Raw genomic sequence first — 13,311 nt, 5'->3', positions numbered from 1 at the left:
TGTGCAACACCTCCCTTTGTTCCTGTTCCAGCCAGCTTCTCAAACTCACTTTATGCCACGTTTGATATAGCTAGTTCCTGTCCCAGTTCCTCCCTGCAGCTCCTGCTCCAGCTTCTATCTCAGCCTGCCGACCAGTTCATGCTCCTTTATGCCAGCTTTAACACCTAGCGGCTCAATCTCCAACGCCCGTTGACATCCTATCGTACATGTTGCTGTCGATCCATATCTTGATCTACATGAGGCATCTCATTACACTTCGAAGACGGCTACTTCAATCTCTATGTGGTCTTCCATGCTGTCCATGTTCCAGTTTTCCCGTTTCTGTTGGTCCCGCCTTTCCTGGTATCCAGTTTATTCATTCCTGTCGATCAAACCTCTACTGCTGTCTAGATTCATGATTCCTGTTTCCAAAGACATCGTCTACTTTATTTCCTCTTTTACGTGCGATGCAATTAATACAATCTCTAGTGTTACACTGTCCTTCTGTGCTTTCCCTCTCATCTTTGTCATTGGCGTTTTCCAGTCCATAGGAGACACTAAGACAAAGTTCCTTATATATATATATATATATATATATATATATATATATATATATATATATATATATATATATATTGTTTTAAAATAATGGGCGGAAGTTTCTCGAGAGCTCTTTCGGCTATCATCTCATCAGGAGAAAATCGATAGCGAACAAAATAATATTGTGTATTGTGTCAAAAAATAAAGAGTTCTAATGGGGAACTTATTAAATGTGCCAAAAGGACGGGGACATTAAATAAATTTATGTCCGTCAAGTTGAGGCTGGCATTTTAGAAGATCGGCGCATTACTATTCGCCAAATAGCCCAAGATGTCAAGATTAGTACAGGGTCTGTGGAAACTATCATTCATGACCATTTGCATATGCATACGATGTCTGCCAGATTGATTCCCAGGTTGCTCACACCATTCCAGAAGCGAGAACGCGTCAAGTGCTCGAGGATGAATTTGGAGATGTGCCAAGAAGATGAGTCACAGTTTTTCAAAAGACGGATTACACAGGATGAAACCTGGGTCCATCACTATCATCCAGAGACCAAAGCTCAGTCAATGTAGTCGAAGCATTTGGACTCACCACCTCCAAAGAAAGCGAGGGTGCATCCCTCCGCTGGCAAGGTCATGCTCACAGTCTTCTTGGACCAGGACGGAGTAGTGATGACAGATTTCCTGGCAAAGGGTACCACAATTACAGGAGCCTATTATGCTTCACTTTTCAGGAAATTAAGGGAAGCTATAAAAATCAAGAGGTGGGGCAAGATAAGCAAAGGTACCCTCCTCCTGCATGAGAACGCTCCGATCCACAACTCGCATGCCACCAGATCAGAAGCACGGGCGTGTAGCTATGAAATCCTGCCTCATCCTCCCTACTCTCCTGACCTTGCACCCTCTGACTTTCATCTCTTCCCAGCCATGAAGTTGTTTTTGAAAAGAAAGTGTTTTCCAGATGATTCAGCCTAGATTTCTGAAGTCACGTTGTGGTTGGAGGACCAACCTGGGGTGTTCTACAAAAACGGTCTCCAGAGCTGCATCAAACGATGGGAGAAATGCATAACTCTGGGTGGTTCCTATGCAGAGAAAGACTAATAACTGTGGCAAGTTTCGTTGCTCTACTGCTATGGGAAGTGGGTCAGGGGCATTACTTATTGCACACCCCTCGTAAATCTTGTTTTTTCTTCTTGGATCTCTTCATTACAGCCGTTTATATATATATATAATATACATTATACATATATATAATATATATATATATATATATATATATATAATTTTTTTGTTTTATTTATGTAAACAGTCATATCTTGCTATTTGATCAAGCAGTATCAACGACCCTTGGACTTCAATGATTCTAATCTTTTGAAAATTTTTAAGCTAGGATATATATATATATATATATATATATATATATATATATATATATATATATATATATATATATATAATCTGACGGTATTGTTTTCCAGAGGTTAAGTAACCAATGAAGTTTAACAAAGTTAATACAAGAGTGCTCAATATCGAAGTAGAGTAGCGTATACTCTTTATTTGTTTCTACATAAGCAGTAATATGTTGCTACACAGTCATGATCATGTTTCGGTTAGCTACTTACCAGTAACTAGAGACCTCTTCAGGCGATACAGCTTATACGAAACCAAAGTTTGCAAGCTTTGCTTTCGTATAAGCAGTATCGCTTGAATAAGTCTCTAGTTGCTGGTAACTAGCTGACCGAAACATGCTCATGATCATGTAGCAACATATTTTTGCTTATGTAGAAACAAATAAAGTATGTGTGTGTGTGTGTGTGTGTGTGTGTGTGTGTGTGTGTGTGTGTGTGTGTGTGTGTGTGTGCGTGTGTACAATAAATTTACCTTCACAGTTGCGACCAACAAATCTTTCAGTGCAGCCAAGTTTACACCAGCCAGTCACTCTGTCACATAATCCAAAACGGCAACGGCTGCATTTCAAGCGACATTCCTTTCCGTAATATCCTGCAATGCATCCTACAAAATTAAAAAAAAAAAAATGAAAGAATAAAATTATTCATCTTTTTATTAAAAAAATCAATTCTTGACTTCGTTTTTTTTTTTGTTTGTTTATTTTGTTTTTTATCTATCTACACATAAAAATGAAAGAATAAAATTATTCATCTCTTTTAAAAAAAAATGTCAATTCTTGACTTCGTTTGTTTGTTTGTTTGTTTGTTTGTTTGTTTTTTTTTCTTTTGTTTTTTTGTTTGTTTTTTTTTTTGCTTTTTTTCTTGATCTACACATAAAATGCTAAGAAAAATTGTTCGTTTACCACATTTTATACCGCCCAATATCACGGACTATAATTTCCATTTTACTTATTATTAAGCGTTTATTGGATGGTTTCAAGCTGAAAATGTTGGAACTAGAGATGTGGTGTTATTTTGGAATCTTTTACAATAAACCTCAATGAATTGATTCTTGGAAAATAGACCAAACCAAAACAAACCAAACCATTGCCGTTCTTAAATAAAACTAGTCACTTATGTGTTAGTCCTTCTTAATTATATTAGTAAAATGATAACAAATTAAATTCTCGGAAAACTTCAGAAAACTTCGTACGTTATGTTTACAAAAGCAGCAATAGAAACGCGTGGACATTTTTTCGCATGTTTTAAAGCACGTAATCATACGAAAATTTCCCACTTCTTTATACAGTCCTTTGCATTCTCATTAAATTCTGCGAAAACTTTCAGGTTGCGTAGTGGCAAGGTACACAGGCACGAGACGGGACCCAATACCGACATTTATAATAGAAGTGATAGAGAGAGCAATTCTTATGGCGCTGAAAGATAGATGCGTTAGGGTTAGGGTTAATGCAAGTTCTTTAAGCAGAAGGGAGATGCATTATCGAAAGTGAGAATACAGTTAACCTTTGGAATAGGATTTCATACAAAGTTTTTATACAAGACGATGGGGACGCGTGATGATCCATATAAAATTGAAGACAAAACACATTACCTTGTGGTTGAATGACGAACAAAGACAAAAGGCTTACATAACAAAAGACGTTTATTCATCCAACTGGTGATTGGAATTCGATGCTAAGTTGCTACATTGTCGTCTTTTTCTGACCCTTTCGCTTCTTAAGGAGTTTCGGCTAACTCTGTCAGTCTCCCCAGTCCGCTCTGCATGGCTAACTATTTCCGGATTCACTCGGGCTGACTTTTTCTAGTCTAACTTCTATATTTCTTTGTGACGTCAGCACGCGGGTCAAACATTTGAATTTCATGCATATGTTTCTAACGCGTGCCCTGGCAACATAAGTCTCAGAGTTTCTCTGTTGAGATGCTTTAATTTCATTGCTCTATTATTTTTGCTATGACCTAAATTAAACTAACACAATTTTCTGTTTACCCGCATTCTTTCTTGTATGTTATTTCTAACTTGCATTCCTCACTACAATGAATAATTCATTGCATTCCTGAAATCGTATCTAATTAACAAAAAGGCATTCATTTTAACGTGTAATAACTGCGTTCGATTCCAGAATTATCCTTCAATAATAATATTCGATTCTAATTACTTAGTTTCTAACTAAAACCGGGAGCTGTTCCCTTAAATATACAACAATCAGACGACAGACAATATGTAACAGAGTGCGTATGAGCGTGGGAACATATTGACAGAAGCTGAAAGATAGCTAACTGTGAAGATATTAGCAGCAGAAGCCCCCCCCAAAAAAAGCAAATATGCAAATTAGGAAGTGTGCGCGAGCTTGTGCGACAAGAAAAAGAACATAGTGCATCACGTGGTCGTGAAAAGAAAAAGTGCGGTTGAAAAAGATCGACGTGTAAAGTCGAAGACGGGAAATGACTGTTTGTGGCCGGCGTGTTGTGGAACAGAAAGAAAAATGCCAGGGAAGATGGGCACGTGGCCCCACAGTGGCAGTGAGAGGTTCTTTAAGTTAGTATCGAGATGGTGGGATTTTATTAATCTCATGGCAAATGAACAGTTAGTAAAAACAAAAAACAGACATTGTTTTGAAAGTAATGATAATAAATGTCTTTTACTAAAAGAGAAAGAAAAGCCGAGTCGCATTTATTTATTTTTGCTTGTTTAGTTGCTCCGGTGGTACCCACGTTACAAAACAGTGCCGTATCATATTATCCTCCTCTTCATATTCGCATATATAAGCAGCAGCAGCAGCAGCAGCAGCGAATATTGTTTTACGTATCGACTCTCGGTTGAACCAAGTCTCCAATCAGCAGTTCTTTTCAGCCAAAAAGGGAAGCTTTAATGTTTTTTGCAGAGAATTCGCGCATACTAGAAAAACCCAAACATAGTCTTCTCTTCTTCTAGTATTTTTCTTCCACGGAGAATACACATGAGTGCGTCCTGAAAATCCAGCCTCGATTCCTGATCAGGGCTTTTCTTTCTTGCTGCATTATTATTTTGTTTGGTTTAGCCGTTTCGTCACAGTTAGATTCGGTCATTTGTTGTCTTTTCAAAAGATTTAGAAACAATAAGCATGTAGTGAGGATCAAACTAGTTGATTATCAGGAAACATTGATAGATTGTATTCTGAAAGATTTTCATTCTCTTACCTTCACAGTTCTTTCCCTGGAATTGTTCTTTGCATCCTGAAAGGCATCGGCCGTTGTGATCGCAATTATCCCCACGACAATTGTCACATCTCTTGTTGCACAGTGGCCCATAATAACCATTCAAACAGTCTGCAAAGTAAAACAGTATAAATGTTACAGTCATAAAATAAGTAAATTATATTGACTGGGTGTTACATCTTCATAAACCAAACAAGTTCTTAAAACGAACAAACGTTAAAGAAGGGGAAGAACATTGGTGTAACAGGATCTGTAAGATAGCTGACTTGCGATGATATTAACAACAGCAGCTGAAAAAAAATATATATGCAAATTAAAAAGTTTGCGCGAACTAGCAAGAGAAAGAAAAAGTCGGCGCCGAAGAACACAGAAGTGTAAAGCGAAGGCAAGAATTGGGTTGACTGTGGCCAGCGTGCGGTCGAAAGAAAGAGAAACGCAAGTTAAATGGGCATGTTGCAGCGAGAGACTTTTTAAGTGGTGTTGAGACGGGAAAGTAAATGTTTTTGTTTAAAAAAAAATGCCGACTTGGATTTATTTATTTTCGTTTATCTATTCTTTTGTGATCGTACCCACGTTACATTGGAAGCACTTGACGTTTTCATACTGGCATACTCGCTGCACGCGTGGATTATCGTCCGATAAACGACCAAGAAACGATTCAATTAAATAAAAGTGTGGCGTTTGGGTCGTCCAGTGGTTTTTGCTCTTCTAACTCAAGACGAATAAAATTCATGCATTTAAAGCTTTACTGGTGCGAGGGATTCGTTCATAAAAGTGGGGGACTGAGAGTTTCTTTTTTAGAAATGATAAGCTACAATCATTTCTTCTTATGTAATTGAGATTCACAAACTGCGTAAAAAAACAGTTTCAACCCTAGAACACGTGATCTTTTAAGCGTTAAGTTATCAATGATCTTCACTTACATTAAATTGCTTTAAACGTATGTACGATCTGGTTTTCGTTCTTTCAATCGTCGGTTGCCCGAAGTGTGTGACTATTGTATCGCCGATAATCGATCAAGGGACAATTCAATTAAATAAAAGACTTCTGTGCATAGGTGTGGTCTTTATTCTTTTTTTTCTTTTTTTTTACATCGCTTCCCGTTTGTGTGTGGCTGTTGGATTGTCCGTTGGCTTTTGATTCTTTGTTAACTCAAAATGAATAAAACTCATGCATGGAGACACAAGGAGATTTATTGGTGGTTTTAAAGGCTTTATTGAATAATCCCCAACACATGAAACGATGTGTGATCGTCGAACGTGGTATATGGAACAACGCAGCAATATATAACAAATGTATCATCTCAACAAGTCTTTCTAATTTCCAGCAATCTTCGACCCGTTCATAACCGTTCAAAATCATTTTGCCTAATCACAACAGTCGTTTGCCATTGATTTCTCACTAACAACAAGCGCTAATCAGCTTTGGGGTTTAAATGGTACTAAACTTCCCCAATATTTCAGCACTCTCCGCATTCTTCCAGCGGAAGTGTAGTCGGTTCTCAAGCTCATTTCGTCCTCTTTGACCTTTCATGATCTTTTTATGTGGTGCCGCCACATGAGTGTGTGCTATGTGTGTTTGAATGAGACCCGTTTATGAGATTTTTAACAATTTCAATTTGCTTGGAATCGTGTGATGTTCTTTTTACATTTTTTGTTCTATTCCAATTTCAACAAGTCTTGCTAGTTAAGGTTTGTTGATTATATAAGTTGGTTTCGGTATTCGAGGATTTTCCTTAATATTTTTGTTGTTTTCATCATTGCTATGCATTATGTTCTCAATCTTCCCTTTGATTTCAATTTCTCCTATTCTTTTTCCAATTTTTCATGACTATTCCTAATGCTCCTACGATTATTAATATTATGTTGACTTTCTTAATGTTCTATGTTTAGTTTTCTGACCAATTCCACGTATTTGTTTCGTTTTTTTTTTCTGAGTTTAACCGCCGATCAATAGCTACTGGACGATGCAATCATATTGGGAATGACACACCTAGAAAAGCGACGAAACAGAGAAAACCAGAAGCGACCATGCACGTTTGTAAAAAACTTTTATACTGTCTCTTGATTGCTCACTTGCAAAACTTCACAAGTGCAGCAAGTACGCGTTTGTATGAAAAGACTATGAGTTTCGCATCGTTGAACCGTTTTATGTGTAGATTGCCTTTCTCATGCAGTCGTGCATATTTTGTATTCATTTGGGAATAGTTTACTGATGTTACATATTATTTGATGTACCGTTTAGTTTTTTGCCATAGTGTCTACATTTACTGTTTTCTGGGAGCTGTCTATTTAAGCTTTAGTATAGTTCGTTTTGATTGATAACCACACATTCTCTATTTTATGTGATGTATTTTCTAGTTATTTTTTATATCATCTGCACAATCTTTTATACTTACTAGTCTTCTTCCCAATTATCTTCTTTTGTAGATAAAATCAGTCAGTATCATCTGTTAGGTGCAGTGCACTGACTTCCTAACTTTCTGGTTCAGCTTCATTTTGTTTAAGATGCAGAACTGTAAAATATGTGCAGATATTACGTTCGCCAAGTACATATCTTGTCTTGGTGGTAAGGTTTTATGCCCTCTATTTTCCCCCTATTATCTCTAGTAGTTTTTTTATACATGGTAGTCACCATTTATCAAGGCCCGGAGGCCACTCGGGGATAAGGGTTACTGTATGTACAGTAATCAATGGGATAGTATCGTAGTAATCGTTAGTAATGGAGATTTGATAAAGTGTCTTACTTAAGGGGGCGTTTTCTCAGGAATTTGTTTATGTTGGACTTGAAGGCATCCAAGTTGTAGTCAAGTGGGAAACAGGAAAACGGAAGAGAGTTCCACAGGCGTGCACTTCTCAGAAAGAAGCTCTGTTCATGTAATCTACGTTTTGATTTAGGCGCAGATAAAGAGTGGAGAAAATTATTGACAGTGGTTTCAGCTAGACGGGTGTTTTTTGCGAAAGATTGGCGGGGGGCCAGAGATTGGAGCTCAGACGAGCACTTGCCATGGAAATAACGCTAAAACAAAGACATGCTCGCAACGTCTCTTCTGTGGGAGAGAGGTTGCAGGGAAGAGAAAAGAGCATCCTTCACTAAGCTACAGAGTCTATTTTGTACTTTCTCAAAGCAGGATGGCCTGTTTTAGCAGCTCCTGCCCAGATGTGGCAGTGATACTTCATCCTTGGACGTACTTGTATTTTATATAGATAGAGAATTGCATCAGTAGTGAGATATCTTCTGGCACGGTAGAAGGATCCCACTATTTTTCCAGCAACCTTAGCAACGGATTTGATGTACGTGTTCCATTTCAGATCAGGAGCAAAGGTCAATCCCAGAAGCTTGTCAAAATATGGAGCCATCCATTTCAATTGATGCCAGATGGGGATCAGAGCGTTGATGATCTAAAGATAGGAGCTTGGTTTTAGATGCATTAAAAGTAACCAGCCACCTTTTCCCCCATTGTACCATGCGCTCAAGATCATAGGAGAGAGGATCAGAGAGAACTTTGTCATTTACGGCCTTTGAAGTGTTGCCATATATGATCGTGTTATCAGCGTAGATGCCAACGAATGATTTAAATATGTGTTTTGGGAGATCATTGATGTAGATCAGGATGAGAGTTAGGCCCAGGATGGGTCCCTGAGGGACACCAGCATTAATACTGTGGGCTTCTGATTTCTGCCCATCAACCACTACTCTTATGAGCCTATCAGAGAGAAATGATTTAATAATTGAGAAAACATTTCCAGTTATACCGTAGCTGGAAATCTTGCGAAGTAGGCCCTTATGCCATACCTTATCGAATGCCTTTGATATGTCAAGATAGTAGTGCATATGGTTGTTGTTGTTGTTCTTCTTCTAAGCCATCCCCCTGATTCCAATTTCTCCTATTCTTTTTTTTTCGAAGTTTTTCAAGATCATTATTTTCATTTTTTTTTATTTATTTATTTTAGTGTTGCTTCTACTCACAGGTTTAAGGGGAAACTGAATTTAATTTATTATTGTTGGGTAAATAAACTCTTGTTCATAACTTTTATAATAATTGCAGCAACTTTTTTTTTTTTTTGCAATTCTGTTTTTTTTTTTGTTTTTTATTTTTCATAATTATAAGGATAGCTTAATAGCGTGTGGTCTGGTGAAGTATGGTATAGTAGCTTCCCTATTGCCCAATATGAGGATACTGGCGTCTTCCTTGTTACAGTTTTTGTAAACATCGATGAGAAAAAAAGCGCATCACGTGTTTTGGAAATGCGTCTAACCCAAACAGTTCCGAATCTGTTGTAATAATTATTTTTAAAAATAATCTTTTTTAACTTACCTTTACAGTCGGGTTCACGATATCCTTGGGCACAACCAAACAGGCAATGACCATCAACGGGATCGCAATGGCCATACTTACACGTGGAACAGGACTTGGAGCAATCTAGGCCATAGCGACTGACTGCACATCCTGGAAAAGTGCAAACAATCATGTTTTAAATATACAAAAATTTTGTTAATGTAACGATACTTGTGGTTGGGGCAACGCCAGGTGGCTTTACTGATATGTGACAATATTATAAGATTGAAAAAAAATCAATCTACAAATTTATAAAATATGTCGAGAAACACAAATTATAATCATTCCCAGAAAAGAGGATACTTGAATAACATGTATGACCTATTGTTATATTATGCAGGGCGACATCGAGTTGCCTTGCCGATTTTCCTAAATCGACTATTATTGTTAAAAAGTAAAATGTTAGATAATGAACATTATTATTGTTTTGTTAACTGTTATGTAGTAAAAGATATACAGAGAGAATGTTATTGAAACAAAGAAAAGGGTATGCAGAGGATGTTTTGAATGAAGGCACGTTTGCTAAAATATTTAGCTTTAGCGGTGGATACACAAAATAGGTTTCTAAAAGATAGTAAAACGTTATTCAAAAGTCACATGTTTAAAAATGTAGTTGAATTACGCCATAGCAAAGATTAGTGTGAATATATAGAGAAAAACAGAGCTAGAGAAACGCGAGATGTGAGACAGACGAAGATCTCCCTTGAATTTGTTCGGGACAGCATAAGTAAATACTTGTGCAGGTTTTCAAAGATTGTATACTTACTGTTGCATCTCGGGCCACCATATGAATCTACACAACCGATTTTACAAATACCAGTGACTGCATCGCACTTTTGATCTATGCAGAATTTACACCTCGAAGAGCAATTAACTCCATAATAACCGGGACGACAGACTGAAAAATCAAAATCAAATTAAACTTAATAATTTTACCATCCCCAAACATACACCTTAACATAAATAAGGAAGCACACGCGCTTTTAGCCAGTTTAGAATTAACGGGGAATCACAGAGAGTTCTTTAATAAAACTAGGATTAGTCAGCCGAACGAGAGAATCTTCATTCAAGATGAGAAAACAGGAACAAGAAAGAAATCGCAAATTAGACATAAGAAAGTAAATGATCTATTTCACTTTGATTTCTTTTCTAGATTTGATTGAGGTCGTGACCTTTCGAGTAATGATTAAAATAACGATTTAAAAACTCGTGTCATATTTTTTAATCGATTTTTATTAAATAGAATTTTATATTTGGATGTCAAAAAAATGTTTAAAAAATAAATAGAAAGTGAAGATATTAACTGTTAATTTGGGTATTGTTTGGCTCTTATTTCATTCTGGTTTTACCCCCATTATAAAATGCAATGAGTTTTTTTCATATGGATTGAAACGGATTAAACGATTTACATGTAAAACGCCTTCCAAGATACGAAAACCAAGCTGGAAGTAATTAATTTTGTACCTAGAGGTTCACTGAATATGTATTTTTTTACAAGGTGGTCACCACTTATCAAGGCCCAAAAACCACTTGGGGATAAGGGTTATTGCGTGTACAGTACGTTAATGTTGAGATTTGATAAATTGTCTACTTAAGGGGGCGGTTCATCAGGAATTTGTTTATGTTGGACTTGAAGGCATCCAAGTTGAAGTCAGGTGGGAAACAGGCAAACGGAACAGAGTATTTTGTCTTCTATTTATCGGTTGTTTATTTGTGTTGTTATTTTTTCATTCCGTTGCATTACAGTACATCTACACATCATTTTCCAATAATGCAAAATTGCTTACCTTGGCAGGTGGGGCCATAATGTCCGATATTGCAGACACTATCACATACACCAGTCATTCGATTGCATTCCCCATCTTTGCAGCCGAAGCATTTCTGGTTACAATCTTTTCCATAAAATCCGCGACGGCATACTGCAAATAAACACACTTTAAGGTTAGTAATTCATATTGAAACGGGACAGAATACAACTCATTTTTTAAAATGGAAAAATTGACTTACTGTTACATGTAGCCTTGAATATGACCTTTAACAGTTTAGAACCTTTTGGAGGTGTGGTGTAATCCCTTAGTTATCACTACTCCCAGGTCGATTCTGATCTAGAAGGTAGTATCTATCAATACCCCATCCCAGTGTCCCTGGCACTCATGAGTGAGATGTACGCCAAAAGCCCATCCACCAATCTGAAATCCATCTTTTCTAACCGTAACGTTTTTGTCTTTGTTTTTGTTTTGCTTTTTTGTTTTTTGGTTTTTTTTTTGCTACCCTATAGTCATATGTTGGAGTCCTATGTCTGTAGGTAGAGATTATGTACACTAGTGTGAATTTCGAGAGTATTTCATTAAGTATATGGTAGGACGGCCTGGCGGCAAAGGGAGATGAACTCAATGCACCTGGTGTGATTGCTGCAAGTTAGTTGCAGGTGTTGATTACATAAGAAATGATCATGTGTTCGAGAGTTGGACCTCAGTTTCTGAGCAGTTTACGTTAGGAAAACCAAGTGAAAAGATGTGTCCAAACGATTTAAGTGACTTTTCGCAAGAATGTCCGTTCGTCAAGCAGTTTTAAATTAAGGAAAAAAATTAGGAAGAAATTATTTTATAAGGGAGAAATTAGACTTCATTTTAATAACATTTTTCAGAACAATCATTAAAACGAACAAATATTAAACCATTGACACAAAGAGATGCACATGAAAAGCACGCGGTCTTTTGAAACAACGCGTACTTGATGAGCAACAATTCAATTAAATAAAAGTCTTTGTATATATTTGTGTCTAGTCGTCATCTTTTTATCACCACTTTTCCCATATGGCCGTTTCTTTGTTGTTTAACTTAAGATTAATAAAATGTGTGCATGGAGATGCAAAGAGATTTGTTGGTGGTTTAAGGTTTTATGGGTGGAGAGATTCATTCACAAAACAGGGAGATACGGAGAATTTCTTCTTTAAGAAAGATAAACTACATTAATTTCTTCTTAATTTTTTTTTACTTCATTAAAAATTGGTCGACGAACGAGCAGGGGAGATTCACTTTAAATACTTACATAGGTAGTATGTGTGTATCGGTTGCTTCCTCGCTACAAACTGCATCAAAAGTTCCAAATCTCGAACACAGGATCATTTTTATGTAATCGACAACTGCATCAGTTTTGTCTAAGGAGAGCTGATCCCTGATCTCTTATCACCTCACTTGCTAAGTGCACTGGGTTCATCGTTCGTTTGCGGGTTGTTCTGGCAAGCCTAATAAAACTCTCGAAATTCATACTAGCTGACATATAGGGTGGAACGATAAAATTTTTGACCTAGAAAAGACGATATGATTCCATTTCCGTTTAATGAAAACCGGGTTTCTTTTTTTTTTTTTGCATACCATCTACTGGTTGGCCATTGTGCACAAATCGACGATAGGAGCCGTCTATTACGTTCACCGAGCGAGATTGGAGATACGCCGCTGTACAACTCATGCTCTCTAACGATCCAAGTAATGACAACAGGACCATTGCCAGAACCCTCAAAATGCATCATTATATGGCCACGAATAACAGGGACGTGGCCAGGGTTATGAAAATGAGGTTTCCGGCCACGGTTATGGTCTTTGGTGTGGTTTTAAGTGAGGGCCACATCATGCCACCTCACATCTTCGAAGTCGATTTGAAAGTCAACACAAAAGTGTAGCTGGATGTGCTAAAGAGTGTGGTGATCCTCTTGTGCCGTCAGGTGGCTGCTGGTAGACCCTGAGTGTGGCAGCAGGACTCGGTGCTGGCCCACAAGTCCAAAAAGACTCAGGCTTTGCTTCAGAAGGAATGCTGCGAATTTGTACCCTTCTCTCACTAACCCCTC

General features: G+C 37.4%; 1 protein-coding gene across 15 annotated transcripts in view; it reads right to left on the bottom strand.

The window, feature by feature from the left end:
* LOC145278112 (uncharacterized) overlaps nucleotides 1-13,311 on the bottom strand; it is a 274,399-nt gene that overhangs the window by 153,711 nt on the left and 107,377 nt on the right. For all 15 annotated transcript variants that reach the window (XM_080130385.1, XM_080130390.1, XM_080130398.1 and 12 more), the window contains exons 23-27: nucleotides 11,252-11,383; nucleotides 10,231-10,362; nucleotides 9,444-9,575; nucleotides 5,108-5,236; nucleotides 2,403-2,534 (exon numbers count right to left, since the gene is read on the bottom strand). In XM_080130385.1, the coding sequence (XP_079986511.1) occupies nucleotides 2,403-2,534; nucleotides 5,108-5,236; nucleotides 9,444-9,575; nucleotides 10,231-10,362; nucleotides 11,252-11,383 (657 nt within the window). The remainder of the gene's footprint in view (nucleotides 1-2,402; nucleotides 2,535-5,107; nucleotides 5,237-9,443; nucleotides 9,576-10,230; nucleotides 10,363-11,251; nucleotides 11,384-13,311) is intronic.

This window comes from Euprymna scolopes, chromosome 6 (genome assembly GCF_053919585.1).
Source record: "Euprymna scolopes isolate OS-2025 chromosome 6, ASM5391958v1, whole genome shotgun sequence".
NCBI lineage: Eukaryota > Metazoa > Mollusca > Cephalopoda > Sepiida > Sepiolidae > Euprymna > Euprymna scolopes.
Note: the sequence above shows the minus strand (reverse complement) of the source record. Positions and strands in the feature narration are given on the sequence as shown.